The sequence below is a fragment of the Canis lupus genome, chromosome 18 (assembly GCF_011100685.1).
Source record: "Canis lupus familiaris isolate Mischka breed German Shepherd chromosome 18, alternate assembly UU_Cfam_GSD_1.0, whole genome shotgun sequence".
In the NCBI taxonomy this organism is placed as follows: domain Eukaryota; kingdom Metazoa; phylum Chordata; class Mammalia; order Carnivora; family Canidae; genus Canis; species Canis lupus.
Genome location: NC_049239.1, coordinates 45,376,710 through 45,402,546, shown reverse-complemented (window position 1 = coordinate 45,402,546; position 25,837 = coordinate 45,376,710). Strand labels below are relative to the sequence as shown.

Below are 25,837 nucleotides of genomic sequence, written 5' to 3'. Positions count from 1 at the left end.
CCCTCCCTGCTTCGTAATTGGCTTCTAGAGTTTGCTGTAAAAATCATCTGGCCACATCTCCTGCACGTTCCCTCAGCTGCTGAGGAGTAGAGCCTGTCCTGTGCTCTGGCCCAAGCAGCCAGGCTTCCCTGCCCCGACCTCCCCGGCCCGGCTCTCTCTGCTTGCAGGACAGCCCCTGGAAGTCCAGACTGGCGCTCAGTGCCCGAGGGGCTGGCTATGCCACCGTGAAGACCTCCGGGCATGGGCAGGGCTGAGCACACCCGAGCCATGGTGGGGGTGAGATGGTGGGAGGCAGAGGAGCTGCTGTGACCCTTTGTGATGCCTGAGAGGTGGACTCTGGTCCCTCGCAGCTTGTGGGCTGTGCAGCTTGCGGGCAGGACCTCTGGGATGAAGGGGGGCTGTCCCAGACCCTCGCAGGCCATGCACCCCCCTCTCCGTGCAGGAGCCCTGGCCACCTGTTGTTAATCTAGCCCTGGTAATCCATTCTGTTCTGTGTCAGCAGTTCAAAAGGGCACTGTTAGTATTTTTTGCCGACTTCAATTAATGTGAGATTTCAGAGGCCCCTCTGATCACATTTCATCTGTCACAAGTCAGGAACAAAACAGACAGGTTCCAGTTGAGAGGAGGAAGGAGAAGGAGTTTATTGCAAACACCAACCAAACAGACAGTTTGGGCTGTGCCCAGCAAAGGGTGCTCCGGAGTGCCCGGTTGCTCCCGCTCGCCGTTTGGCCCCATGCCTAGGCCCTAGGTCCCCTTCTCGCCAAGATTCCTCCCCTCCCAAAGAAGATGTAAGTGCAATAACTTACTTTAAAAAGGCAAGAAACGATTCTTTTAATATTTTGCTATAATGTAGTTACATGGTGGTATAGGCAGTAAAACTTTATGGAACTGACCTCATTTTTTTATACATTTTTCTGAAATTTTAACGTATTTTTAATATATATTTTTAATATTCCACCCCAGGCCGTTAAGCTAAAGGAAAAGTTGCGTTTATACAGGGTTAAAATATCTTACAATGAGAACAGTCATTGTTGGCTGAGGTTCACGTTCCTTGTAGTGCTCAGCTCTCTTTTCAACCACTGCACATCCAAACAGATTATTAGGCACTGAAAGCTGTCCTTCAAAATCAGTAGTATAAAGGCCTAGCTCTATGTGTGTAAGTGTGTGGGGGGGGGGTGGGGGGTGAGGGGAGGGCGAGATCAGGCCACGTGTGGTTCGCCTGAATGCCTTTCCTCCTTCCAGCATCCTCGGCGAAGGGGGGCTGTTGTGACTTTGCAAGTAGGGTTCTCGTTGTCTTCTCATTTTTCTCTTTCAGGGGCGTGGATTATTATTCCTGGGGGCCAGTCTGCCAACCATCCTCCCCCAGCTAGTCTTGTTTGCCTTTGCCCCTGACACACCGGGGAGACCAGGGGCCCAGAGCGTCCTGTGAGATGGTCTCCCCTCAACCAGGCCCCGGAGACAGAGCGGCCACCTGGGGATGGTACTCGGTAGCTTTCATGGAAAAGCTCCTCTTGGCTGCCCCACCAGAAAGAGGGTGGGGGGTGGGGTGGCGCTGGAGCTGGGCCCCATGTGGCTACTGCAGTGGATGCTGGGGACCCACCTCGCGATTTTTGTCCCCATCCCCTTGCAGCGTCTCTGAACCGACTGGGCCACCGTGCTTCTTGGAGCTGGAGGCACGGTGGTGAGAGCCAAGAATCAAGTATAGTCGAAAGGATTCAAGAAAGGTTACAGAGCCCCTGTCCCCTCAGGTGCCTTTGGAGACGTGGGGACAAGCCTCTCTGTGGCCCCCAGAGCCCTCTCCTCCCATGCCCTGGGAGCACTGAGGGCAGCTGAGGGCGGTAGCAGCACCTTGGGGTCAGGCCCTGGCCGCGCGGCCTAGTTCGCAGCCGGGGTCAAGGCTCTCCCGGGTCGAGGAGGCTGCCCTTGGGTGGCTGGCTCCCTCAGGCTCGCACCTCCGTCTCGGTGCAGATCTGGGGCGAGTAGCCCAAGGGAAGCCTCACCTCTTGTAGCTTATCTGCTTAGCACTGAGCCACGGGCCTACCTGGTTCCCCTCCCTGCCCGCCTTCCTGAGACCTCGCTCCCCAGGAAGCCAGCTGGCCCTGGAGGGGCCCCCACAGCCTGTGGGGTGCTCCGGGGACGCCTCTTGCCATCCCGGGCCTGGGCCTAGCCACCCACCGGGAAGGAACCCGAGGGAAGGCTGAGGAGAGGGAGGACCTCGAGCGGAGAGCTGAGATGCTGCGTGAGGCCCCACCACCTGTGCGCCCCACTCCTCGGGTGGTCCTCCCCGCTCCGGCCTCCCCGGGCGGGCACCTGCTCATCTTCATTGTGAAGGGATCCTATTAAGTACAGGGTCTCCAAGTCCCTCCCACCCCTAGGTTCAAGGATTCTCAGAGGACTGGGCAGGCCCTGGGGGGCTGGGGCAGGCAGTTCCCCGTGGGGGGTGATCCAGCACGGTTCATGCCGACATTTGAATCATAAATACCTGGCTGTGTGGTGGGCCACAGGGCTTCCCTCTGTTAGAGGCTTTTTTGTCGAAATTTATCCGACTTGGGTCTAGCCCAGCCAGAAAGCAGTCAGACAGGGGAACTGAGCACCCAGGGTCCTTTCCAGAAGAATCCGCCTAGAGCCTGCTCTCTCGGTCCCCTCCTCCTCTGGGGCTCTCCTGGGGTCTCCACCTCACTGTGCTGACCCCCCCTGGGTGAACACAACGTATGGTGAGGGTTCCTCCCCTGTCCTTGCCAGCCACCAGCGCCCTGAAGGGGAAGACTGGGAACTATTCCCAGCCTTAAATGCTTCTCTCTTCCCCTTCCTAGATTTGGGGAGCCTGAGTTATTTCAGTGAACCTCAGAACTGGAAGAGGCTTCCTAAGCACCCTTCCAAGATCCTCAGATATAGGGAACATTTAAAAACCAACATTTAACTCCATGTCCAAGATGCTTTTCACTTCTAGAAGATCGATGTTAGAGCTACGGTTCACAGAGGGGTCGGACTCTGACCAAGGGCGCCCAAAGCCAGATCCTTCCCCAGTCCTGCCTCCAGGGCACATGAGAACACGAGGCAGAGGCGAGGACTGGGATTCCTCCTAAACCTTGAGCGTCCCACCCTCCACCCAAGCCAACGGGCTGTCCTGAGTGCAGGCCCCCAAGGCTGCTGGCCTCCGCCCTCTTCCCCGGACAGGATCAAGGGAGAAGGTAGGGAAGGGGGAGGACTTCTCCCCAGCGGCTGCCTGGAGGGGCCTCTCGGCCTCTGAAGGCTTCCCCAGAGGGCACGTACTTGTGCCACAGGCTTAGGTGGATCTGGTGCCAAAACTCAAGCCTCACATCTCAGATGGGACAGATGTGCAGTTCCACCCCTGGAAGGAGGCCCCTTCCTGCAGGCAGGGAAACTGCTTCTGGACGGCATCCTGCCCCGTGTCCCCACCTGGAACAGGGCGAGTGACCAGGGGTGTGTAGCCCAAGAGCCCTTCTCGAGGCTGGAGGGGGAGCTGAGCTTTGGGATTCCCTAGGGAAGGAGTGCAAGAGCAGGCTGTCTCTGGCCTTGCCTGGGAGATCAGGAGCCCGCACCCACCGAGGAAGGCTCTGGGCAGATCTGGTGCCGCTCCTGGGATGGCTGACGAGGGACAGGCAGTCTGAGGCAGTGTAAGGGCCGAGGGGCCAAGAGTGGGCCCCCCTCTGTCAGCAAATTCTGCACGCTGCTCTTGCCCCCTCTGCCAACACGACTTCAGGCCCCGCTTGTGTGTTCCGACGTGTTTACGTCCTTCCACACCAGGACACTGCTCAGCAGCCCTGGCAAGTGACCAGAGTGGATGGGGGACGGGACAAGCGTCTCCAGGTCCTCCTCCAGGGGCCTGGCTGGCTGGAGAACAAAGCTGCCCAGACCTGCCTGCTGTAAAAGGTATCCTGCTGGTTGTGGGGTGTCGGGCGGTCAGGAGAGTGGAAGTGTGTGCCTGAGCCCCTGTCCCTTCCCAGACACCTCCCTGAAGTTCTTCCTCTCTCTCGAAGCTTCTCTTCTCCCAACACTGTGGTTACAGTGGGCGGTGTGTCCTCCCCTTGCGGCGTTTGCCAAGATGCAGAATCTCGGGGTGCAAGGGAGCTCAAACACGCCCCCTCGGGGACTGTCCGCTCTCCTAGGTGCCAGCATCGCTGGGTGACAGCAGGATTCTTCAGCTCCAGCTCCTGTCCTTTCTGTCCATCCCTCCAGGTGGGTTGGGCACAGGCACGGTGGGTGAGGCTGAGGCAGGTGTCTTGGGTCCAGGAGGTTGGATTCTGGGGGGCTTTTAGGACGAAAGGGGGTGGGAGGGGTAGGAGGCCAACTCTGCAGGACTCTGAAGAACAGGTCACTGGCCTGGTGACCAGGGGACCACACAGCAGAGGGAAGGACGGACGTGGCTGCACGTGGCCGCTGCTGGGCCTGGGTGGGGATCGATCCTTGCCTCGACCCTCAAGCCGGGCGGGGCGGAGGAGCAGCAGTGGGGAGAGGGGGTCTTCAGCTTATAATGGATGCAAAGCTGTAAACCTCGGCCACCTGGCCTCCTCCACCGCCTTGGGCCGGGAGCAGGGGCCTCGGCCTCAGTACCGGGGAGGGCGGGACCGGCTGTCCCCTCCCTCCCAGCGGCCGGCGGGGCCTCACACTTGGGGTGGCTGAAAGTGCTGAGGGCCAGGCCCCTGGCCCAGGCCAGGTTCCTAAGAGGAGAGTCCGACGGGAGGCTGGGGGCCTGGAAAGCATGGGCGTGGCCGGTGCCCCGAGGTGGGGGAGGGCGTGGGGATGGGCCGGGGGCTGCCCTGTCATGTGGCCCAGGAGATGGCCGCACTGTGCTCCTTGGCCTTCATGCGGAGGGCCGCGATGCTCGACGTCTTGCGGTCCGGCTCCCCGTTGAGCTCGTAGCCGTTGAGGCCGGGGCTGAGGCCCGCTGCTCCAAACAGGCCTCCCATGTGCGTCTGGCCCACGTGGCCGCCCGCCCCGGAGACGCTCAGGAAGTCGGTGACGCCGCCGGCCCCCGAGCCAGGGGGGTGGGTGTGAGGGGACATGCAGGCGGGCACCGGGTCACAGGGCACCACGCAGGCTGGCACCGGCGAGGCAGCCCCGTTGTTGCCGATCCAGGACGGGTTCTGAATCTGCAGAGAGCGAAGGGAGAGCTGTCACAGGCTGGCGGGGGTGGGGCGCAGAGGGGGGCGCTCACCCCGGATGACCTCGCCCCGCTCACCAGCCCCTCATCATGACGGAGGGAGTCCTTCTGGACTGTTCACCTGGGAGCATCTCAAAATCTTCGTGGCCGTCCAGACCTGGGACGGTTGGGGTTCTAGGCTTTGGCTCCTCTGTTCCCAGATGTTAGAATTTCTGTTTTCAGGACTGAACTCCAAACTCCATCAAGGGTCCGGCAGCTGAGGGCAGGCCCGCCCCAGCCAGCTGGCTTCCGAATTTCAGGTGCGGGGGGCAGACTCTGTCTCCCCCTCCATGGCCCCCTTAACGTCAGCAGCTGTGTCTTACTGACCTGTGGCTCCCCACTGGGCCTGGGGCATCCCAGGTACCTGAGAAATGGGAACCGACCCGAACTCAGAGAGTTCTGGGCTTGTGGGTGGAGGCGTGGAGGGGGCAGGGCTGGGCCGTGGGGCCTGATCTCCCAGCTGTGAGACCCAGTGGCCGAGGTTCCAAGGCCTGTGTGCCTGAGGCTTCAGAACTTATTCAGAATGGAAGGGGCTCACGGGCCACCTCAGGAGGCCGTGAGCCGAGTGCCCGTGAGTGGGTGGATGGAGCCAGCCTGGATATCCACAGGCCTGTGCGTGTGTGTGTGTGTGTGTGTGTGTGAGAGAGAGAGAGAGAGAGGGAGGGAGGGAGATGCTTAGGCAGCAGGTGGGGGTGGACTGGAGGCACACCTGAGGCGGGCAGGACCTCTCAGCCGTGATTACTGGTGGTGCTCAAGCAGCTCCTGCTGGCCTGCTCCCCCCTCCCCACCCAGAGTTTGTAGTCCACTCAGGGAAGGCATTTGGAGGCCCAATGAGGCGGGAACTCTGCCCCCAGTTCCCACAGGGCATTGTCACCACGGGTTGGCCTGGCCACCTTTTTCCCAGTTGGGGTGCTGGGGAATCAGAGGCCTTTCCCTTTCCCTCCATCAAGAGGCCAGCATGTATGTATGATAGGTGGTGCTGCAGGCGGGAGGTATGAGCGCACCCTGTGTTGGTCCTCTGCCCCCCTCCCTCCTCTCGGGCAGCAGAGATTCAGACCCAGGAGCCAGGCTGGAGGCCCATCCTCTGGAGCCAGAAGAAAGATGAAAATATGCAGCAGGAGCTGAGGACCAGGTGTGTGTGCGTGTGTGTGTGCATGAGCGTGACACCCCACATTCCTCAGCCTCACCCCAGGCCTGACCCCTGCCCCTGCCCCATGAATCCTGGCAGGGGGTGGGACAGAGCTGGTCTGAGTGGGGCGCCCAGGAGCCGCGGGACAGCAGGGCCCTGGGGCAGTGGGTCTAAAGGAAGCAGGGAGGCCTGTGCGGCTGGCTGAGTGCTGGGCGCAGCCGGGCTTGCAGCTGAAGGCTGATGCCACGCTGCCACTGCCCCCGAGAGGCCTGAGCAGACGGAACGGTCACCTCTGCCAAGCAGGTTGTGGGTGTGAGGAGCTGACTTAGCTAGAAAGACATCTCTGCAAGTGCCCCGGGTATCGGCCGCTCCTCACACTACTTCTCATCCCCACTGAAGACCCCAATGCCACTAGAATGTGGACAGGCTGACAGGACGGGACACGGTCGCCTTTTCAGAAAGCTGAGAGCCGCAGAGCGACCTTTATCCAGCTGTCTGGTCCCTAAAGTACTCCTGCGTTGTCTAATTTCGGCCTTTTGACCACCTCACGAAAGAGCTGGGTGGGTATTGTATCGTGTTCAGTTTTCCAGGGAAGAAACCGAGGCTCAGAGGGTGCGTGGCTGGCCTGCAGTGAGAAAGGGCCGGAGGCCAGCCCGTCGGGGACCCAGACCTCCATGGCCACTACAGCCTTGCCCTGTGCCCCCCAGCTTTCCAGACTTTGCTTTCCTAGGAGACACTCCAAATGGCTCCTGAGGCCCCGGTCTTCATCCAGCCTGGGTTCTGAGGCCCACAGCAAAAGTGGTAAAAATGGCAGAGGAGAAAGCCACCCTCTCTGTCCCAGCATGTCCCTCCTGAAGCTCAGCCAAGCCTGGGCCAACACTTAGGCTAGGTAGAAACGGTCCCAGCACCCCACCTTCTGGTACGAACATGTGCACACCTGTTCCAGGCTTGGAGAGTCCCATCTCGGGGTGAGGGGTGGGGGGCTAGGCCCAGAGGTGCCCATTCCCAGGGCCTGGGGGCTGGCGGCGGCAGCTGGGGCAGGGCCTCACCTGGGCATAGTTCTCCGCTCGGGTGAGGAGGGGCAGCTCGTAGGCCGTGGAGAAGTGGGTCCGAACCTGCTGCATCTGCCCGAAACGTTCCCTCTTCCTCCACTTGGCCCTCCGGTTCTGGAACCAGACCTGCAAGACAAAGCAGTCGTCACAGGGGTCGGCAGCACATGTCACTTCCTGGAGCCCTCTGCCCTCCACCGCGCGGGCTGGGCCGTGGGGCTGCAGAAAGGGTCCACCTCAGCCTTGAGCCTCCAGCCTCGCAATTCGGAATCATCAGTGCAGAGTCTGGAAGGCAGCTCACCCCCAACTAACCACAGTGGGACCCTGGGCCAGACTTCACCTTTCCAGGCTTCAGAATACGGAGCAGGCGAGTGTCACACCCACACAACATGACGCTGGCCATCCTAGCAGTCACCTAACCGACCCTGGAACAGTGTGGCCCAACCTGCCTCGGGCTGCAGACTCCCAAGGGGAACCTGAGGGGAACCTGAGAAAAGCTGTTATGGCTCCTCTGGAAAGTCATTTTCTGGATATTCATGCATACGTGTGCGTGCACACACACACACACACACACACACCTGCTATCATCTTCCACAAGCTCCCTGGGGGGCCAGTCCATTGGCCCAGAATAAGAATTCCTACCTGCCTGAGTCCTCTCTGCAGCCTTGGTGTTGGCAAGCCTCCCCCCTCAAGCCCCCTGTGCTAAAGGTCCCGTGGGGAACAGGGGTTTAGCCGAGCAGCAGAGGACCTCAGGGATGACTTTGTGGAGGGGGCTGGGCCGGGCCTGACTGCAGAAATAGCAGGGCCCACTCAGGAGACCCCAGGAGGCCGCGCTGCCCTGCTGGTGGGTGGTGGGAGAGGAAGAATGATGGACGCAGAGGTCAGATTGTGGAGGGCCTTGATGCCCGGGTGAGGGGCTTGCCCTTGGTGTGCTCGGTAGGGGTGGCCACAGCGAGATCTGGCCTGACTGAGGAGGAGTGAAGACCCACCTGTCCCTGAGCAGGGACAGATGTGGCGTTGCCTTAATTGGGGACCTGGGAGGGGGACGGTGGTCCCTGATCCAGGCGTATGAGCTGTGGTCTTTGATGGGGAGTGGGGGTCATTGGGTCCTTTCCCTGTGCAAGAACATTTCCGGCAGGTGAGAACTTTCCCGAGCTTTGTGGGCAAGAGCTGGACTTGGGGCCTGCCACCCCTGCCCATGATTTGGGATCTGGGGTGTGAGAAGGGAAGGGATCAGCTTCCAGACCAGAAGTGGCTTCAGGCTGAGTCAAGGGCAGGCCTCAGATCCCCAGATGGGGGCTTCTATCAGCTGGAAGTGCACCTGCTGGTGGACTCAGGTGCAAGCGGGCCCACCCCAAAGGCTCCCCGCCAGCAGCCTTGCCGAGAGCACGGAGCATCCTCAGAAGAGGGAGAAGGAGCTGGCTCCGCCTGGTCTGGCTTCTGCTGTGCTGGGCAGCAGAGCCCCGTCCTAGCTCCCGCATGGCCGCTGGCCTCAGTTTCTGTATCTGGGAAATGGGGCCAATATCTGTAAGGGGGTCCTCACAGGGGTGGTGCCTCACAGAGCAGCAGGTGAGAGGTAAGAAATGCTGTCCGAGAGCTTTTAAGAGGACTTCACACTTGTTTATAGCTCCTGACCTTTCTTGCTGTCTTTTGCTAAAAGACATCAAAGCTGGGGTGTGTGTGTCTCGTGTTAGTGTGGGGAGGGTGGGGGTGGGGAGAGCGTGGGGCGGCACCTCAGTTTCCCTCCCTAGTCCCGGCGGTACATGTGTGCGGGCACAAGTGTCACGTGCGCACACCCACACACGCGCGCGTGCGCACACACACACAGAAGCTGGCATGGCTTTGAGAGTCATTGCGCCTCCCCGTCTTGAGTCGGGCGCAGGAGGAGCACTCGGCCCCTGCTCCAGAGCCTGCCAGCCCGTCCCCTCCAGGGGCTCCTGGGGTCGGGCCCCCGGCTGCCTGCCGAGAGCCAAGGGCGGATCGGGTCTCCTCTCTGCGCCGCTGAAACGGGATCCCCCTTTATCAGTGGCCTGGAATGGGGGGCAGGGGGCAGGATGAGAGAATGAATCAGAGGAGCTTGTTTTCATTTCATGTTTAATTTCCTGCAGGCTTAGCTCCGTCTTTCCGCTCCTTCCTCAGCCTCCCAGGGTTTGCTGGGGGGGACGCCAGGGGGAGGGGTGAAGCCCACGGGAGGCATCAAGATATATGGCTCCGGTCTTTCTCCGGGGGGGTAGGGGGGTGTGGAGAGAGGGTGAGGAAAAGTCGCAGTGGCCGCCAGTGTGGGGAGTTTGCAGGGAGCCCCATCGGGGGGAGGGCAGAGCGGCAGGTGGAGGGGTGACCTTGGAGGTGTCACTCAGGCTCTGGACAGGCTGGGGGCGGGGGGGGGGGATGTTCAGCGGTCCCGAAGTGGGAGGAAGGGCAGAGTGGGGGGAGATGGAATGTGGGGGAGCGGCGGTGGGGGTGCTGGGTTATCTGGGCGGACAGTGGCGGGGGAGGGCCGCAGAGATAGCGCTGTCTTTGGGATGGGAGTGGAGGAGGGTTAAAGACCCAGAGAGATGGGGAGGTGGGGGGCAGCAGAAGTGCCCAACCCCTCCTCCTGAGCCTGCAGCCCTGGGCCCTGCTCCCTGCGCAGGCCTGGAGCTCTCCTGCCCCGGGGCCTGAGCTTCGTTAGCCCCGTTAGCCCCGTGGCTCTGCGGCCTCCTGGGGCATCAGCCCATCCACCGCGTGGCGGCCGGGCATCCTCAGGCCCCTCTGAGCTCACGCTGGAGGCTCGGGGGTCAGGCGCGGCCGTCCTTCCATCCCTGGGCCCTGGAGCCTGGCGCTCTGAGAGCTGCCCACAGATGCTCTGTGCCTCGGGGCTCTGCGGCCCCAGCCTGGCTCCACGGGACACCCTTAAGGGGGAGAGGGGACCACGAGGTCCAGCCTTCCCGTCTGCATGTCGCGCCCCAGGACCACCCCGCTCCCGGCCCACCCTGGCCTGGGCCTGCTCAGCACAGGCCTCTCCCTAAGGAACCAACCGTCTTGGCGGGGGCCTCAGTAACCGCAGCCCATCTGGGGCCAGGGCGGGGTGGCCCAGGGCGGGGAGGCCTCTGTCTTATTGTCTTCAGACACCAGCTGCGGAGATTGGAATCCCAGACAGCAGAGAGAGAGGCCCCTGCAGCCCCTGGAGCAGGGCCAAACCCCGAGCTTCTTCCCAGGAAAGGTCCATCTTGGAGCCGCCCACCCCCTCCCTGTCCCCACCGCCACTCTACGCCAGGCACCTGGCTTCCCACCAGCTGAGCACGGGCCCCGAACAAACTCGGCAGAGGCAGGCAGGGGGTTCCACCATCACTCCCCCCAAACCTCAGGGCACTGCCAGGCTCGATCCAGAGGTCTGACGCACATGGAGATCCCACCCACCCTGCTGCCTTTATACAAAGAAAAGTCTCAGAACAATATGGCCCATGTTCTGGCACAGCAAACTAAAGAAAAGAAACACCGTGCAGGAACTCAAGAGTCCTGGATTCTAGTCTCAGCACCTCCACGGAGTCACCGTTCTTGAGTTACCTGGCCACAGGTGATCACGTCCCACCTGTGGGCTTCTTCCTCCTTGCCATCAAATGAGAAGACCCAATGATCCTTTCCAGCACTAACACTCTATACTCTCATGATCCTCCCCTTGGATGATAAGAGAGGCGACATGTCAGCATCTCCCTTTCTGCCTTGGCTGCCGGGAAGCTCGGGGTTGAAATTCGTGCTCAGTGGCAACGATGATTCTTAGCCTAGACGTCTGAGGTAATAACCTTCCTATTTCATGACACTGTTCTTGTTTTCAGATGCAACTAAGTCTTTAATCGTAGCTGCCTCAATGCCTTTATGGAAGTTGGCATAAATGGGTATGTGTGCATGCACGCAGAGGGGACACTCTGCTTTGGCTGTGTGATGGCACCTCAGAAATGTTTTATATGACTGTTGTTTCCATGCTTTGTACTAGAAGAGCCATCCTTCTCTTGATACTAAGTAAATTCTACTCCTGGGCACTCCCATCCCCTTGTAAGGAACACACACTGTGCAGAGGATGTGCAGAGGTCTATCCCACGCCAACCCGGAGCCTACAGGAATGTCCCACAACTGGCCTCCCCCTTCTTCACCGTCTCCTTCGGTTCCTCCCAATTCACAGGCTGGGCTGAGGCCAGGTTCTGGGGTTCCTGTCCAGACTCTGAGGCACATGAGGTCACATGGTGGCTTATCCTGATGCAAGTAACAGAGTTGGTGTGTGGAAGCTTCTGGAATGACAGTTGAGCCTCAGATGCTCTGCCTTTCTTCCCCAACCACTCAGCAGGCACTGGACAGGACTAAGAAGGGGGTAGCCCGACCCCAGGAACTTGTGGCTGGCTAAACAAGCCGACTTCGGTTCGCTTTGGGTAGTACCTGCAGTTTCTGGATGGCCACGTATGTATGGTTATTGCTGGTCCTTTTCTGCATGATCCATTTTGAAAGAAAACGGCTCTGGACTATGTTACAGTTGCTCTGCCTTGTTACAGAGAACATGGTTGAGACTGAGGAGCCTTTTACTGATGCCCTTCGGGACGCTCTGCTGAAGGTTCTCTAGTGAACTGAGGCAGCAGGGGGCGCCCTTGGGGCCTGCGGATAACGGAAGGCTCTGTCCTGGCACCGAACCCACTTCTGAGCTGAGGCCAGCCCAGCTGAGATGTGTTGCTTTAAAAAAAAAAAAAAAAAAAAAAAAAAAAAAAAAAAAAAAACCAACAACTGCTCTTTGCTCTCAAGCTGTTGACTTACCCAGCCTCCTGGAGGGGAAAAGCTGCTATCTGAAAACACTTTATTTGCCATTTCTAACATGCTCTTGGTTGGAAAAGTAGACTGAGCATGGCATTTATTTATGTGAAGCTGAAGCCCGAGCTTTAAAGCATGGGTTTGTCTCCCGAGTTTTGGGTTCTCAGAGGTCTTTGCTTCCTTTCTGGTTCTTTTCTTGCTGTAGCTTCATGCGAGGACACACCTCTCTGGACAAAGGAGGTCCACCAATCTACAGATATTTATCTTTTGCCCTTGTTACTCTGAATTCAGCCTTCTCTAATTGGTAGGGATACAGTGATGAACAATCAGACAGTACTTGTCCTCAAGCAGCTCACATTGTAGTGAGAGGAGACAAACACAATTTAAGCCAGTCATAAATTCTATAAAGAAGACAAAACAGGACAGTGTGGTAGAAGGTGACCTGATTTGCTTGTGTTGTATCGTGTTGGTTTGAGATGAGTTGGGTTGTGTTAGGTTGAATGTGTTGGCTTGGGTTATGTTGTGTTGGGTTGGGTTCTGTTGGGTTGTGTTGAGCTGTGTTGGGTTGGGTTGACTGCATTGTTTGGGTTGTGTTGTGTTGGGTTCTGTTGGATTGTATTGAACCATGTCAGGCTGGGTTGACTGTGGTGTTTGGGTTGTGTTGTGTTGGGTGTTTCGATGGCTGGATGGTGGTAGGGGGCTACTGGTTTAGCTATGATGGTGGAGGAGGAGGCAGCCATCCTGGGCAAAATGAAGAGCTGGGTTGTTCTCTGCTTCTGCCCATTGGACTGCAGTGGATGTCTTTAGGTTTATCCTGCTTCCTTCCTAAGAGATAGGCTTTTGAGGGCATAGATGAGTTATCTTCTCCTCTGTGAAAGGGCCTGAACACCCATACCACAGAGAGCCCAGAAATACACTAATAGGCTTCCTGCACCTCCCCCGGGGCCCTCCTTCTTCTGTCCCTGCTCCTGCCAGAGCAAGAGGCCTGGTATTCAGGCGGATAAAAGCAGACTTGCTCTGGTTGGAGCAGGGACTGGGGTAAAGAAAGCCCTGGTGCAGTTGAGGGATGGTCAGGTGGTCCCAGCTTTGGCCACCGGCCCGATGGCAGGCCCTCACCTCTCCCACCACCACCCCCGGGCGCCGTCACTGACCTGCACGCGGGCCTCGGTGAGGTCTGTCCTCATGGCCAGCTGCTCCCGGGCGTACACGTCGGGGTAGTGGGTCTTCTGGAAGACCTTCTCCAGCTCCTCCAGCTGGTAGCTGGTGAAAGTCGTTCGGTTCCTCCGCTTCTTGCCCTTGTTGCTCTCAGAGTCGGCCTTCTCCAGCGGGCTGGGGAGGTCGGCGCTGGCCCGGTCCTGGGGTCCCTTCACTCCAGCCTCCTTCACACTGAGGTAGCTGCTGTCCATCCCCACGGTGTCAGAGTCGGGCGGCAACTCTGGCTCACCCAGGGAGCTCTCTTTGGCTGGGGGTGAGGAGGGGGGGAAGAAATGAGGTCAGAAACCAGTGGCTGAACTGAGCAAGAGAGAAGGGCCCTCCCTCAGCCAGTCCCCTCTCAGCGTCCCACTGGATTCGAGGTCAGGAGGCCCGGGTTCTAATCTCGGCTTGCTCCGCATCACTTGCCATCAGGGAAATACAAATCAAAACCACAATGAGATACCACCTCACACCAGTGAGAATGGGGAAAATTAACAAGGCAGGAAACCACAAATGTTGGAGAGGATGTGGAGAAAGGGGAACCCTCCTGCACTGTTGGTGGGAATGTGAACTGGTGCAGCCACTCTGGAAGACTGTGTGGAGGTTCCTCAAAGGGTTAACAGTAGAACTGCCCTACGACCCAGCAATTGCACTGCTGGGCATTTACCCCAAAGATACAGATGCAGTGAAACACCAGGACACCTGCACCCCGATGTTTATAGCAGCAATGTCCACAATAGCCAAACTGTGGAAGGGGCCTCGGTGTCCATCGAAAGATGAACGGATGAAGAAGATGTGGTCTATATATACAGTGGAATATTCCTCAGCCATTAGAAACGACAAATACCCACCATTTACTTCGACGTGGGTGGAACTGGAGGGTATCATGCTGAGTGAAGTAAGTCAATCTGAGAAGAACAAACATTATACGGTCTTGTTCATTTGGGGAATATAAAAAATAGTGAAAGGGAATAAAGGGGAAAGGAGAGAAAATGAGTGGGGAATATCAGAGAGGGAGACAGAACATGAGAGACTCCTAACTCTGGGAAACGAACAAGGGGTGGTGGAGGGGAGGTGGGCGGGGGGATGGGGTGACTGGGCGACGGGCACTGAGGGGGGCACTTGACGGGATGAGCACTGGGTGTTATGCTATAGGTTGGCAAATCGAACTCCAATAAAAAAATACATAATCCCGGCTTGCCATTACCATGCTGTGTGACTTTGGGCAGATCCATTTCCATCTCTGAGCCTCTTTGCCATCATCTCAGAGTGGACCCCCTTCAGCACCAACATAATATGACTCTGGCTCAGCCAATCTGATCTCTCAGACCTTGAATCCCCACCCCCACTGACTCTAGGCTCCTCCTTCTAGAAGTATTCCCTTTGCCAGGACTTTTGCTTTGGATATGGGGAATGCCAACCCAGTGCCTCAGACTCCCGGAGAAGGGAAAACTAATTCAGCATCCGCATCTGGCCCAGTGGGGTGGCGGCGAGGAGGAAGGCAGTGTCGAGGCAGACGGGAATGCCCCTCCTGTCCTGTCCTGGCCTGGTCCCGCTTAGGCTCAGCAGGAGTGTGGAGAACCCCCTGCCCCCAAAGGATCCAGCGCCAGGGGTCACGCCCCGCCCCCTCCCAGGGCTTCACCTACCGCCCACGCAGGGTCCTGCCTCCTCCAGGTAAGTGGTGCATTTATTAAGGAGCCCGGGCGGCACCTGCGTCCCCACCTGCATCCCCGGGGACGCTGACACGAGTGCCCCGGCAGATTCACACTAAACTGGCGGCCTGGGTGCATGGCCACTGCCATCTGCCAGGACGCGGCTACGCGGGCTGATTCCCAGTCGCCCAGCGCTGGAAAGGAGCGGTGGATCTACGGAAGTCAGGGGTGAGGACGTGGAGGCCAGCGGGGGTGCCGGGGCGGGGGCGGGAGTAACTTGTCCGCGTCCAAATGGCCCAGTGAGCCCCCTGGGCAGACGCACTGGCCTCAGAATCAAGGTTAGAGGGACACCTGGGGAGCTCAGTGGTTGAGCGTCTGCCTTCGGCTCAGGTCGTGATCCTGGGGTCCTGGGATCGAGTCCTGCATCGGGCTCCTAAAGGGAGCCTGCTTCTCCCTCTGCCTGTGTCTCTGCCTCTCTCTGTGTCTCTCATGAATTAAAAAAAAAAAAAAAAGAATCAAGGTTAGAGCACGGTCTCTGGAGCCGGTGAAGGATATGAATCCCACACATACTGCACTCCAGCTGTGTACTAGGACAGTTCCCTTATCAGCTTCGTGCCTCAGTTTCCCCACCTATAAAATGGGGATGAAGATACCTGTGGGATCTCCCTCCTGGGGTGGTGTGGGATTAAGGAGGCCACCAAGCAAAGCCCTTAGCACGGCGGTGCGGGCTGCGTAGGTTGCTGCCCGTCATGGTATCCCCAGTTCTGGGATGGACTTCCGAGCAGCAGGGGGCTCTGGCCCTGGAGACGCCTTCCCAGCAGGCAGGCCCTCCCCAGAGCATCCGCGTGCAGAGACGGGTGCAGGTGCTGGCCTGGGAGACGCGTGGGAGCCCTTCTCGGGGCCGTGACTCCCGTGGAGCGCGGTCGTGTGCGGGGCGCAAGCACAGAGTAGTAAGGCCTCCGGGGAGCCTCTGAGAAGCACAAGTACCGGCTCCGATTGACACCAGCACGTGTGTTTGGTGTGAGCCCCTCTGCAGGGCAGGGGTCTAAGCGGTGGGCACGAAGGATCAGGACAGTGCCTCCCGCTCAGGTCCCCTGACAGCGTCCACATCCTGGGGGCTGAGGGTTCGGGCTGGCTCTCCTCGTAGCTTTCTGTGTGCCCTGGGGGCTCTCTCGATGCTGGGGAGGTGGGAGGGACATCGGCCTGGCATCCCCACCTCTCTCTCCAGGGCACCGAGGAAGGGAGTGGAGGTGAGTGCCTGGAGCCCACTGCTGGAGGCCACCAACCACGCTGATGCAAAGGGGGAGGGTGACGGCCCCCAGGCCTCCTGCGGGGGACACCCACGCGAGCCCGGGCACACGCAGACCGCCACGGCTTCAGTGACAACATTATGCAAACTGCAGCTGGCAGTGGGGCCAAGAGCTTTCAGCGAAGATATTTATCTTGCTGGCAGACAAACAAGTTTTATGTTTTGGGTTTTTTTTTTTTTTTTTTAAGAGAAGAAATCCCACCCAGCCTCACCAAAAATAAACATCTCTGTTATGCAATTTCCTGGAGGCCAGACTGGGGGGCAGGCCCTGCCCCTCCTGCACTGATCTCCAGGCCCCATCCCATGACCCCACAGACCCTCAGAGTGTCCTCTGGCATCCGGCCTGGGACGGGGACCACCCCGCACAGCAACAGGGGCCCGGGCTGCCCGGGCTGCACGGGGAGCTGCATGTTACAGAAACCGAGGGTTGCAGGGAGCAGCTTAAACTCCTAGTTTTAACTGGTGGGAAGCTCATGCCAGAGAGAGCAGGGAATGTGTGCTAATAAGTGACAAAGCACGGCCTCTAGGTCCTGGATCTGTCCTCTATTCCTACCCTGTGGCTTGGGGCCTTTTCCCGGGGAGACGGGGTAGGGCCAGAGGAATGCAGGGAGCTCCCATAATCGAGGAGTCCTGCTCTGCTCCTCCTGGGGGGCAGAAGGACCAGCCTGAGGATGAGGAGGGGAAGACACGGCCCCTGAGAGGAGCCCCTCCGTGTTGACCTAGGTCTGGTCTTAGCCAGTGGGCAGACAGCAGAGCCTCCAGTCTTCTATGGCGAGAAGTAAGAATCCAGTTTCTCGTACCACTGAGACCCAAGGAGTGGGGGAGAAACGGGGAGACAGCACAGTGTGCACAAAGGCCACCGGACCAGGAGCTGGAGGTCCGCTCTTGGCCCCCGCTCTACCATGAGGTGCCCGTCACCTCGGATGACTCTTCTCACATCACAGAGTCTCCTCTGCATATGCAGCGGCTGTGCCCCATCTGGAGCCGGGGGCGGAGGGGGGGGTGGCAGGGCTGTGGCACCGCCTCAGCCCAGTGGAGTGTCCCTCCTGCCCAAGTCACCACCGGGGCCTTCCCTGAGGGTGTGGGGTGGTGAGAAGAGGGGACAGGGATGCGGACCTGTCTGCATCCAGGCAAACGTCGGCCAATTGGGAAGGCTTAGGGATGGAAGGAATTCTGGCAAACAGATGCTTCGGCTCCTCAAAGAAGAGGGAAGAAAGCCTCCTCACCTCAGTCTTCACTACTGATCATTTTGCTTTAAATCTGGAGGCCGGGTCTCTAGTTTCAATGACAAAGAACAATTCCCCAAGGTTCCATGGCCCACCCAATGGGTCAGAATGACAAGCCAAGGCCCTCTCAGGGGCTCATTTCGAAGATCCCAGACTCAGGGTGAAGAGGGGGGTCTATTGCAAACTCTTTCCAACCTGCAGCATCTCCAGCAGGTGCTGCCGCGCGGGCTGCGGTGACGGCCAGCTCGCTGCCATCAGGACAGCCAGGCCTTTCATCCTGAGGTCCAGCCCATGTCTGTCTCTCAGACAGTGTGGCTCACTGGTCCCGGCTCCAGCTCTGCAGGGCCCTTCCCGGGATGGCCACCACACCTCCCCGAGTCCTCTGTCCTGACTAAACAGCTGTGGTTTTGACTCCTGTTCTCAGGTGGCCCCACATTTAACAAGACTGACACAGGAGGTGCCAGGGATGGGCTGCGGGGTGGTGCTGGGCCCCGGGCAAAGCCAGCACTTTGCTCCCCAATCATATGATCCTGAGGAGCTGGGTGGAGAGTCAGGCGGGTGGCCCCAGGCCTGGGTGCTTGGTCAGGATCCAGTCGCCCTGCAGCGCCCTCCTCAACAAGGCAGCCGCTGAAAACAGACGACCCCACAACTCACAAGGAAGTACCCTCGATCAAAGGTCACCACGGACCCCATTGGTCTCTCTCCCCTGCACCCCTGGCCATCTGCCTGGAATGCCCTCCTTGCCAGCTGACCTCCAAGATCCAGGCAAGAGCCAGCTCCTCCAGGAAGTCCTCCCAGACTGCGACAACCCTATGGATCCCTTTATCCTCTGCTCAGCCTCTCCAGTTCCTGCCTGGGTTTCTGACTAGTATCTAATCAAGCCCCGAGTGTCCGTTTCCTGCTAGAGAACCTCAGTTCCCCAAGGGTTGGAAACTCATGTCGCTGACTCTGGGCTGAGCCCAGGATGGGGCTGATGGCAGATGTACAGCGAGAAGTTGCTGAAGAATAAGTGAACGACTTCTAGCAACCAAATACTACGGGCTCTCACTCTGTCCAGCTACCTTCATGTGCTACTGTGAGCCAGCTGCACGCAGAAAGGGTTTGTGGAACAAATGAATGAGCCAATTCATCCTGTCAGACGAGGAGGAGATAGGTGGGTAGGATACGTGAGAAAGAGGCTTGCAATCACGAATGCCTCCACGGACAGCTGGCAGCGGAAGGAGCAGGAGGGGATGACTGGCCGAAGGGGAGGGGGAGACGGCCAACAGACACTGAAGGGTGTCAGGGGACAGGGGGAGAAGCAAGAGGTGGCATTCACAGAAGAGGCTCTAGAATTTAAACATCCAGGGAAGCCAGTCCCAAAGTGGCTCCCAGATCTGCCGGGAGCCAGCTCCATCCCCACCACGTGGCCACAGTGGGATAAAGGCCCCTGGGAGACCCTCAGCTTGCCCTGCTTCAGGGCCAGGCTTCTTCAGGGACGAGAGCACCGTGCCGCACGAGGCTGAGCAGTAACTGAGCCCCCGGGGTCCAGGCCACCTGCCTGCAGGTCCTGGCTTCCCCCTTCCTTCCTTCCATATGCACTCAGCCCTGGCACCATGTTGGTGCCCCTCTCCTGAGAGGGCTCTGTCCTCGTTCTGGGGCCCAAGACCATGTAATTCCGATCTGCAGCTTCCCAATGGAATGTCCCGATGTGGATATAAACCCCAGACGGCCCAGAGGAATCGAGTCATGTGCATACACAAAACATCAAGAAGAATCCACGGCTGCCCCGCCCAAGGTCTGCATGCAATGGCAGCCACGATGGTGCGGCAAGCCCTTCGAACAGCCCTAGGTACATATTCCCATCAGCCACTTCTGATGAAGTAGAAGCATTTGGCTCAAGGATATAGTCCTAGTCAGGAGCCCCGGAAGGTCCCTCCAACCTCTGCCGGAATTCCGAGAAATACAAGAGATGGAAAACCTCTCTTCCTTCCCTTACCCTCTGCTGCTTGTCCTGGTTCAGCCCGGTGATGTCACACTAGCCCCCTAACCATTTTTTTTTTTTTTTTTGATACAGAAGCCCTTGAGAGATTTCTGAAAGTGACTGTGATTTTTAAATTTTTAGAATTCTTCATGACTGTGATTTCAAGAGAGGGTACTTCTGAAGCGGGGAGGGTGCTGGAGGCCTCTTTGTGTGTATTTGGTTCTGTGTGCGCGGATGGGTGCCCTCGGGCATGTGGCACCACTCTGCAGTTGTGAATGGGTGTGGGGAACACATGTGTGGTTGCCTGCGGATGGGTCTGTGCAGTGAGCAGGCCCACAAGTAGGATGTGTGCTGCTGTGTACGGGGATTTGTGCAAGTGAGCGTTACTCTGCAGACACGCATAGGTGAGTATGGACATAGGAGCAGTGTGTGTGTGTGTGTGTGTGTGTGTGTGTATGTGTGTGTGTGTAGTTGTGCACAGGCCCATGCATATGGAGTGTATGTCTAAGGGGTCTGAGTAATTTTATCCTCCATGGTTTTGATTACATCTATTTTTCCTCCAAACATCTGCTTTGTGGGGGACATGCGGCTCGCTCTGTTCTCGGGTGAGCTGGCCTCGCACACCCTGTGGCAGAGTGCACAGCGCCGATGTAATCTCCTTAAACAAAACAGGCCAGCATGAGGCCCTTTCATGCTATTTAAAGGGCACCGACTAAACCCACTGCTGTCCAAACAGTCGTGTGGGGGTAGGGGCGAAGGTTAAAGGTGAGCCATTGATCACGTCCCCAGCCCACCTCATCTGCCACTGGGCTCCATCCGGAGCTCAGCCTGGCCGTCCCTGGTTTAGCTCCGGGCCCAATAAATAATGCCGAAGGGGCAGCAGTAACTGAGGAGACATTTCAGGGAACGTGGTCTCACCGGGTAGAGGCAGCCGGCGTCCCTGCCCTTGGGGAGCTGCCCATCTGCGGAGGACGGCAGGAGGTGGAAGCTCAGGTGCTCAGGCCAGCCACCCGCAGGTGATGTAGCTGAACCCCTGCTCCCCAACACAAGCTCCAAAAATGTCTCTTAAAACACAGGAGGTCTGAGAGACTGTCACAGACCACGGGAGGGTAAGGAGACTTGTGGCCTACTTGTGTGTCCTGGATTGGGTCCCAGGAAAGGGACATCAGGAAAAAACCAGTGACCTCTGAATAAAGTGTGGGGTTTAGTTAACAGAAAAGAGAAAAGGGAAAAGACACACAAAAAAGTGGATGAAACATCTACATAGACACTTCACCCGGGAAGACATACAGGTGGCAAAAAAGCATGAAAAGACTCTCCACCTATCATCCAGCCTGGAAATGCAAGCTACAGGGAGAGAGCACCACGCACCTACTGCAAAGGAGGTGGAAAACCCGATGGCACCAGGTGATGACGGGGCCGAGGAGCAAGGGAAACTCCCATGTCACTGGTGGGAAAACCGAGCAGCAGTTACACGATTAGACACACGCTCCCCATGTGACCCAGCAGCTCCACTGCGAGGCATTGGCCCGGGAGACACGAAGACTTATTTTCAGAGGAAAAACACCAAACCTGCCTGCAAATATTTACAGCAGTTTTGCTCAGAATCATCCCAAACGGGAAACAACCTAAATGTCCCCTAACAGGTGAATGGATAAGCAAACTTGGAACCTCTGTGCAAGAGGATAGGACTCAGAGATAGAAGGAGTGAGGTATTATCCAGACAAAGGCATGAAGTAACTCTCAAAAGCAGCATTATGGTCTGTAAAAGAAGCCAGACTCAAAATTTACATATGTATGACTCCACTTATTTATCATATGACATCCTGGGAAAGACAACAGCCTGAGGATGGAGAACAGATCACTGGTTGCCAGGGGCTGGGGGGGAGGAGGGCTTGACCACACAGGGCCAGGATGGGGACCCATCCTGCACCCCAGCTGCGGTGGGGAGTACGTGAATCTGCACAGGAATCTGTGAAGATTCGAAAAACTATACACCCCCCGGATTTTAATTTTGCAGCACGTTATTGTAAAAATGAAAGGCATGTACACTATACAGAAAAATATGCAATTGTGTTTCAGTATATCAGAGAAAAACTCAAACCAAACCGAAACAAACCTAATGAACGAAAAGTTTGCATGTCTTCACCCAGAAATCCCACTTCCAGAATTTATCCTAAAGAAAGAATTACGGATGGGCACAAAGAATTAGCTGGAGAGAAGGTTCATTATATGGAAAAACCAAAAATAACCAAAATGCCCAGTAATAGGAGATTGGTTAAACAAAGGATGTTATTTTCATAAATAGAAGATCCTTCCTGATATTTATTCTGCAAATTGTTTCTTTCTTGGCATCTAGCACACATTATTGTGTATTTATTTGGGATATTTCCCCTTTGTTTATTGTCTCTCTCTGCCTTCCATAAAACGGGAAGTATATCTGAATATATTTGCTTTGTCTACCCCTGTCCAGTGCCTACTAATTGTGGCTGGTAGGCAGTAGGTGTTCAATAAACATTTGATGAGCCAATGAATGAAACCGATGTTCTAAAAGAACAGCATTTTAGCATCTGGCAGGATGTTCCTGTTATAGTAAGTAAGTCTCATCTTTAAAAAAAGGAGAATGGAGTATCTATCCTTAGAAAATTCTAGAAGTTTCCTGAGGTGGGAATATAGATATATGGGTTGATGTTCCTTTTATCTTTTCTGGTCTGAATTAATTTTCTATTTGTCCCACCATGAACAAGAATTGCTTTTATCATTTTAAAACACTATTTGAAAGCAGCAATTAAAATCCCAAATGATAGGGGTGCCTGGGTGGCTCAGTTGGTTAAGCATCTGCCTTTGGCTCAGGTCATGATTCCAGGGTCCCCGCTTGGCAGGAGGTCTGTTCTCTCTCTCTCTCTCTCTCTCTCTCTCTCTTTCTCCCTCTCTCTCTGTCAAATAAATAAATAAGATCTCTAAAAAACCCCCAAGAAGAATCCCAAATCATGATTGCTTTCATAGGGTGCTGGACTCTGCCGTGAAATTTTGGGAGGTGAGAGATGAGCACCAATAAGGGTGGGTGGAAGAAGAGAAGGGTAGGGATGCTTCAGAGAAAGGCCACTTTTGTGGTGGGGATTGGGCGCTGTCCTCACAAACTGGGTGCCCCATACCTCTGAGTTTTCTTGGGCACTGGAGGCTTCCAGACCACAGGCTTACGTTCACCTCCCAATGAGTTTCTCTGCTGTCAGGCCCACCACCCTCAAATACAACCAGACACGCACATCTGATTATATCGTGACCTTCTCTAAAGGCTTTCCCTAGCCCCCAGAGCTCTCACTGGGATTGCCAGATAAAACACAGGGTGTTCAGTTAAATTAGAATTTCAGAGAAACAGTGAATTATTTTTAATATACATATGTCCTAAATACTGCTTGGGAAATACTGAAAGTAAAAATTTTTCCTTGTTACTTTGAAATTCAAATTTAACGGAGCATTTTGGTTTTATTGTTAGGGCTTTTTTTAAAAAAAATCTTGTTTAGTTTTTTTTTGTTTGTTTGCTAAATATGCCAACCTTACAAATCAGACTTACTGTGGTATTTATGATTGCCCAGACAGGACTAACGTCTGCCTGCTGTATAGACTTATCTCCTCTCACCCGCCACCTCGATTCTAGTCCCACAGACCCACTTTCACTCCCCCAGAACACCACACAAATATAATCATTATCCATGTTCCATATGGAAAAATGTTAAAAATCAATAAGCTAAGTGAAGATAAACCAAGAAAAAAAAAAAACCGTATAACACACACACATAAACACACACCCAGGGGACACAGTTTTTCCTACGCCTTTTTTTTAACCTAACACAATATCCAGGACATCTTTCCATGCTGTTCTCTATTCTTCTACCATCACATCATTTTTAACGGCTGCATATTATTCCGCCAGAAGGACAAGCTCTATTTAGCCAATCCCCTACTGCTGGGTAACCGGGTTTCTGATTGTTTGAAATTATAACAGGCCTGCGATGAACATCGTCATAGTTAAATCTTGCGTGCCTCATGGTGAATAAGTTAGAAGAAGCTCCAAGAACTAGAAAAACTCAACTGGAGCCTATTCACATTGGAAGGTCTCTGATAAACACGGCCAAACTGTCTTTCGGAGCCACGGCGGTTCCTCAGCTACTTGCATGCCTGCCTGCTTCAGGGCTAGTGGCGGTCATCGTGTTTCAAAAATCTTTGCCAGTGTGATAAATGAAAGTGAGCTCTTAAAAAAAAAAAGTGAGCTCTTGTTTGAATTTACATTTTTATTACTAGCAAAGTTAAATCTTTCCTCTGTTAGATTCCTTCTTTTGTGGGTTGCTTTTACCGGACTCCCAAGATTCAGGGCAAGGATAACCCCTGGACTGGACTTATCTCTTGAATACTAATTCCTTGCTTTCCAGTGCTTGTGTATGTACCCGCCCTCCCAACCCTCCACTCGAGTGTGAGCAGTCCAGAGCAGGGCCTCCCTGAAGCACCGCTGGGTCTTGACCCAGGCCTGGGCTCCTGCTGCCTTTGCTCGTTCTGTACGTCCTGCTGGGGGGTGACCAAGGGCACTCATAGGGGAGGGATCCAGGCCACAGGGCTGGGCTGCAGACCCAGGAGGGCCTTGATCCGTCAGCGCACACTGCTGTATGGGGTGGCTGTGGCATGGGGGCAGGAGAGTGGGATGAAAAACCCACCCAGCCACAGGGCAGGGCACAAAGGACCAAAGGTGACCCTGCTGCCACTATGGCCCTGCACAGACCTTTTGGCTTCTCTGTGTCCTCATTTCAACAAATATTGCCTGGCTCCCTGCCAGGGAGTGGGGACGGAGTTATGGAGGGGGCACTTCTCCTTGGGAAGTCACAGCTGAGGAGGGGTCCCCAGGCCCTGGGACACGATGCTCAACCACAAGGCGAGTTTCCTGGTCCCCTGCCTGCTGGAAGGTTCCAGAGCCCCACTCCCAGCTGGCCAGGATCAAGGTTGCAGTTGCTCCTCCTGCCACCAGGAGGCACTGCAGTCCCAACTAAGTTCCTTGGGGGCAGAAGGTGGTCCCCAGGGCCCCCAAGCCTTGCGGAGGTTTCTGGAAGTTTGCTCCAAGACCAACGCCCCACCTGAGAGGGTTTGCCAAACAAGCAGCTCTCTGGCCCTACTATGTGTCTGCCACTATCCTGGCACCACAAGGGGGTCACAGCGGAGATGAACGAGATGCGTCCCTGCCCTTCCCCACAGAGCACATTTCCCCTCCAGTTCTGGGGGTTCTCACGTTCTCGACTGAAATCAACCCCCTCAAAACTCCCACACGGGGGCTCTCATGAGAGTCCTCACTCCACAGAGACACAGAGAGACAGGACTCCTTGAATGTCACCAGCAACTGAGTGGTGGCTTATTTCCTAAAGCCACCTCCCTTGGTGGGGACCCTGGGGAATCTGGGTCCTCCAGCTGCTGGCGAAGGAGCCATGCAAAGGCCCCCCCAACACGCCTGGTGGTTTCTCACCCAGCTGGCTTTCTTTTTTTTTTTTTTGTTTTTTTTTTTTTTTTTTTTTTTTTTTTTTTTGTTTTTTCCAGCTGGCTTTCTACGTTGTGGGCAGATCTGTTGCCAACTCGTCTGTGGGTTCTCCTGGATGGGGGCGGGGGGCATCACAGGGGCAGGGGAAGCAGCCCCCAACCGCTGCGCCACCCGCACACAGAAGCTCTCTTCGTCCTTTTCACACTGGCTGGGGGGTGGTCTTCTTGGGGCCCAGAGGCTGAAGGGGGCTGCCCAGGGCCCAAGAAGGAAAAGGAACTAGCAGCGCGCTTTCCCGAAAAACCAGTGACTTGGCCTTGTGCTGGACCCACGACCGGGACATCATCCATCAGGCCACCACCACGCAGCCACCATGTGAAATGCATCCAGAACCTGCAGCCTGTGGGAGTTAGTGGCTCATCCAAGAACCTACAAGTGGTCAGAGGCAGAGCTAGGGCTCTAACCTCCTGCCTGGGGCATCTTCTCTGCAGGACAGAGAAGAGCCTCTGGGGGGCAGAGGCTCCATGCAAGGCTGGGATGGGGCAGCCAGGAGATGAGGTCAAGAGGAAAGAACAAGATCAAGAGTCCCAGGAAGCGGCTCCTCTCAGATGCTTTTCTCACCAACCGTCCCACCTTCAGTGCCAGCCCCAAGACAACTCCTTCGAACATCTGGGATCTCAAATGGGGACCCATGCTTTTCTCTTGGGACCTCAGCTTCGGGGTCTCCTCCATCCCCCAGCCTGCACCCCATCAATCCTCTCCCCAGCACACTGTCTTGTTTTGCATTTGTTCTCCTCTAAAAACGGAAGGATTCAGAGGAAGGGGTTATGTGTGTGCAGCTCCCTCTTAAGCAGTGTGCAAGG

At 56.4% G+C, this 25,837-nt stretch overlaps 1 protein-coding gene across 1 annotated transcript in view; it reads right to left on the bottom strand.

Annotated features, from left to right (window-relative positions):
- Window positions 1-616: 616 nt before the first annotated feature.
- Window positions 617-25,837, bottom strand: part of ALX4 (ALX homeobox 4) — a 45,595-nt gene continuing 20,374 nt past the window's right edge. Inside the window, exons 2-4 of the mRNA XM_038563512.1 lie at window positions 13,267-13,577; window positions 7,343-7,471; window positions 617-5,114 (exon numbers count right to left, since the gene is read on the bottom strand). Of these exons, the coding sequence (XP_038419440.1) occupies window positions 4,785-5,114; window positions 7,343-7,471; window positions 13,267-13,577 (770 nt within the window). The 3' untranslated portion in view covers window positions 617-4,784. The remainder of the gene's footprint in view (window positions 5,115-7,342; window positions 7,472-13,266; window positions 13,578-25,837) is intronic.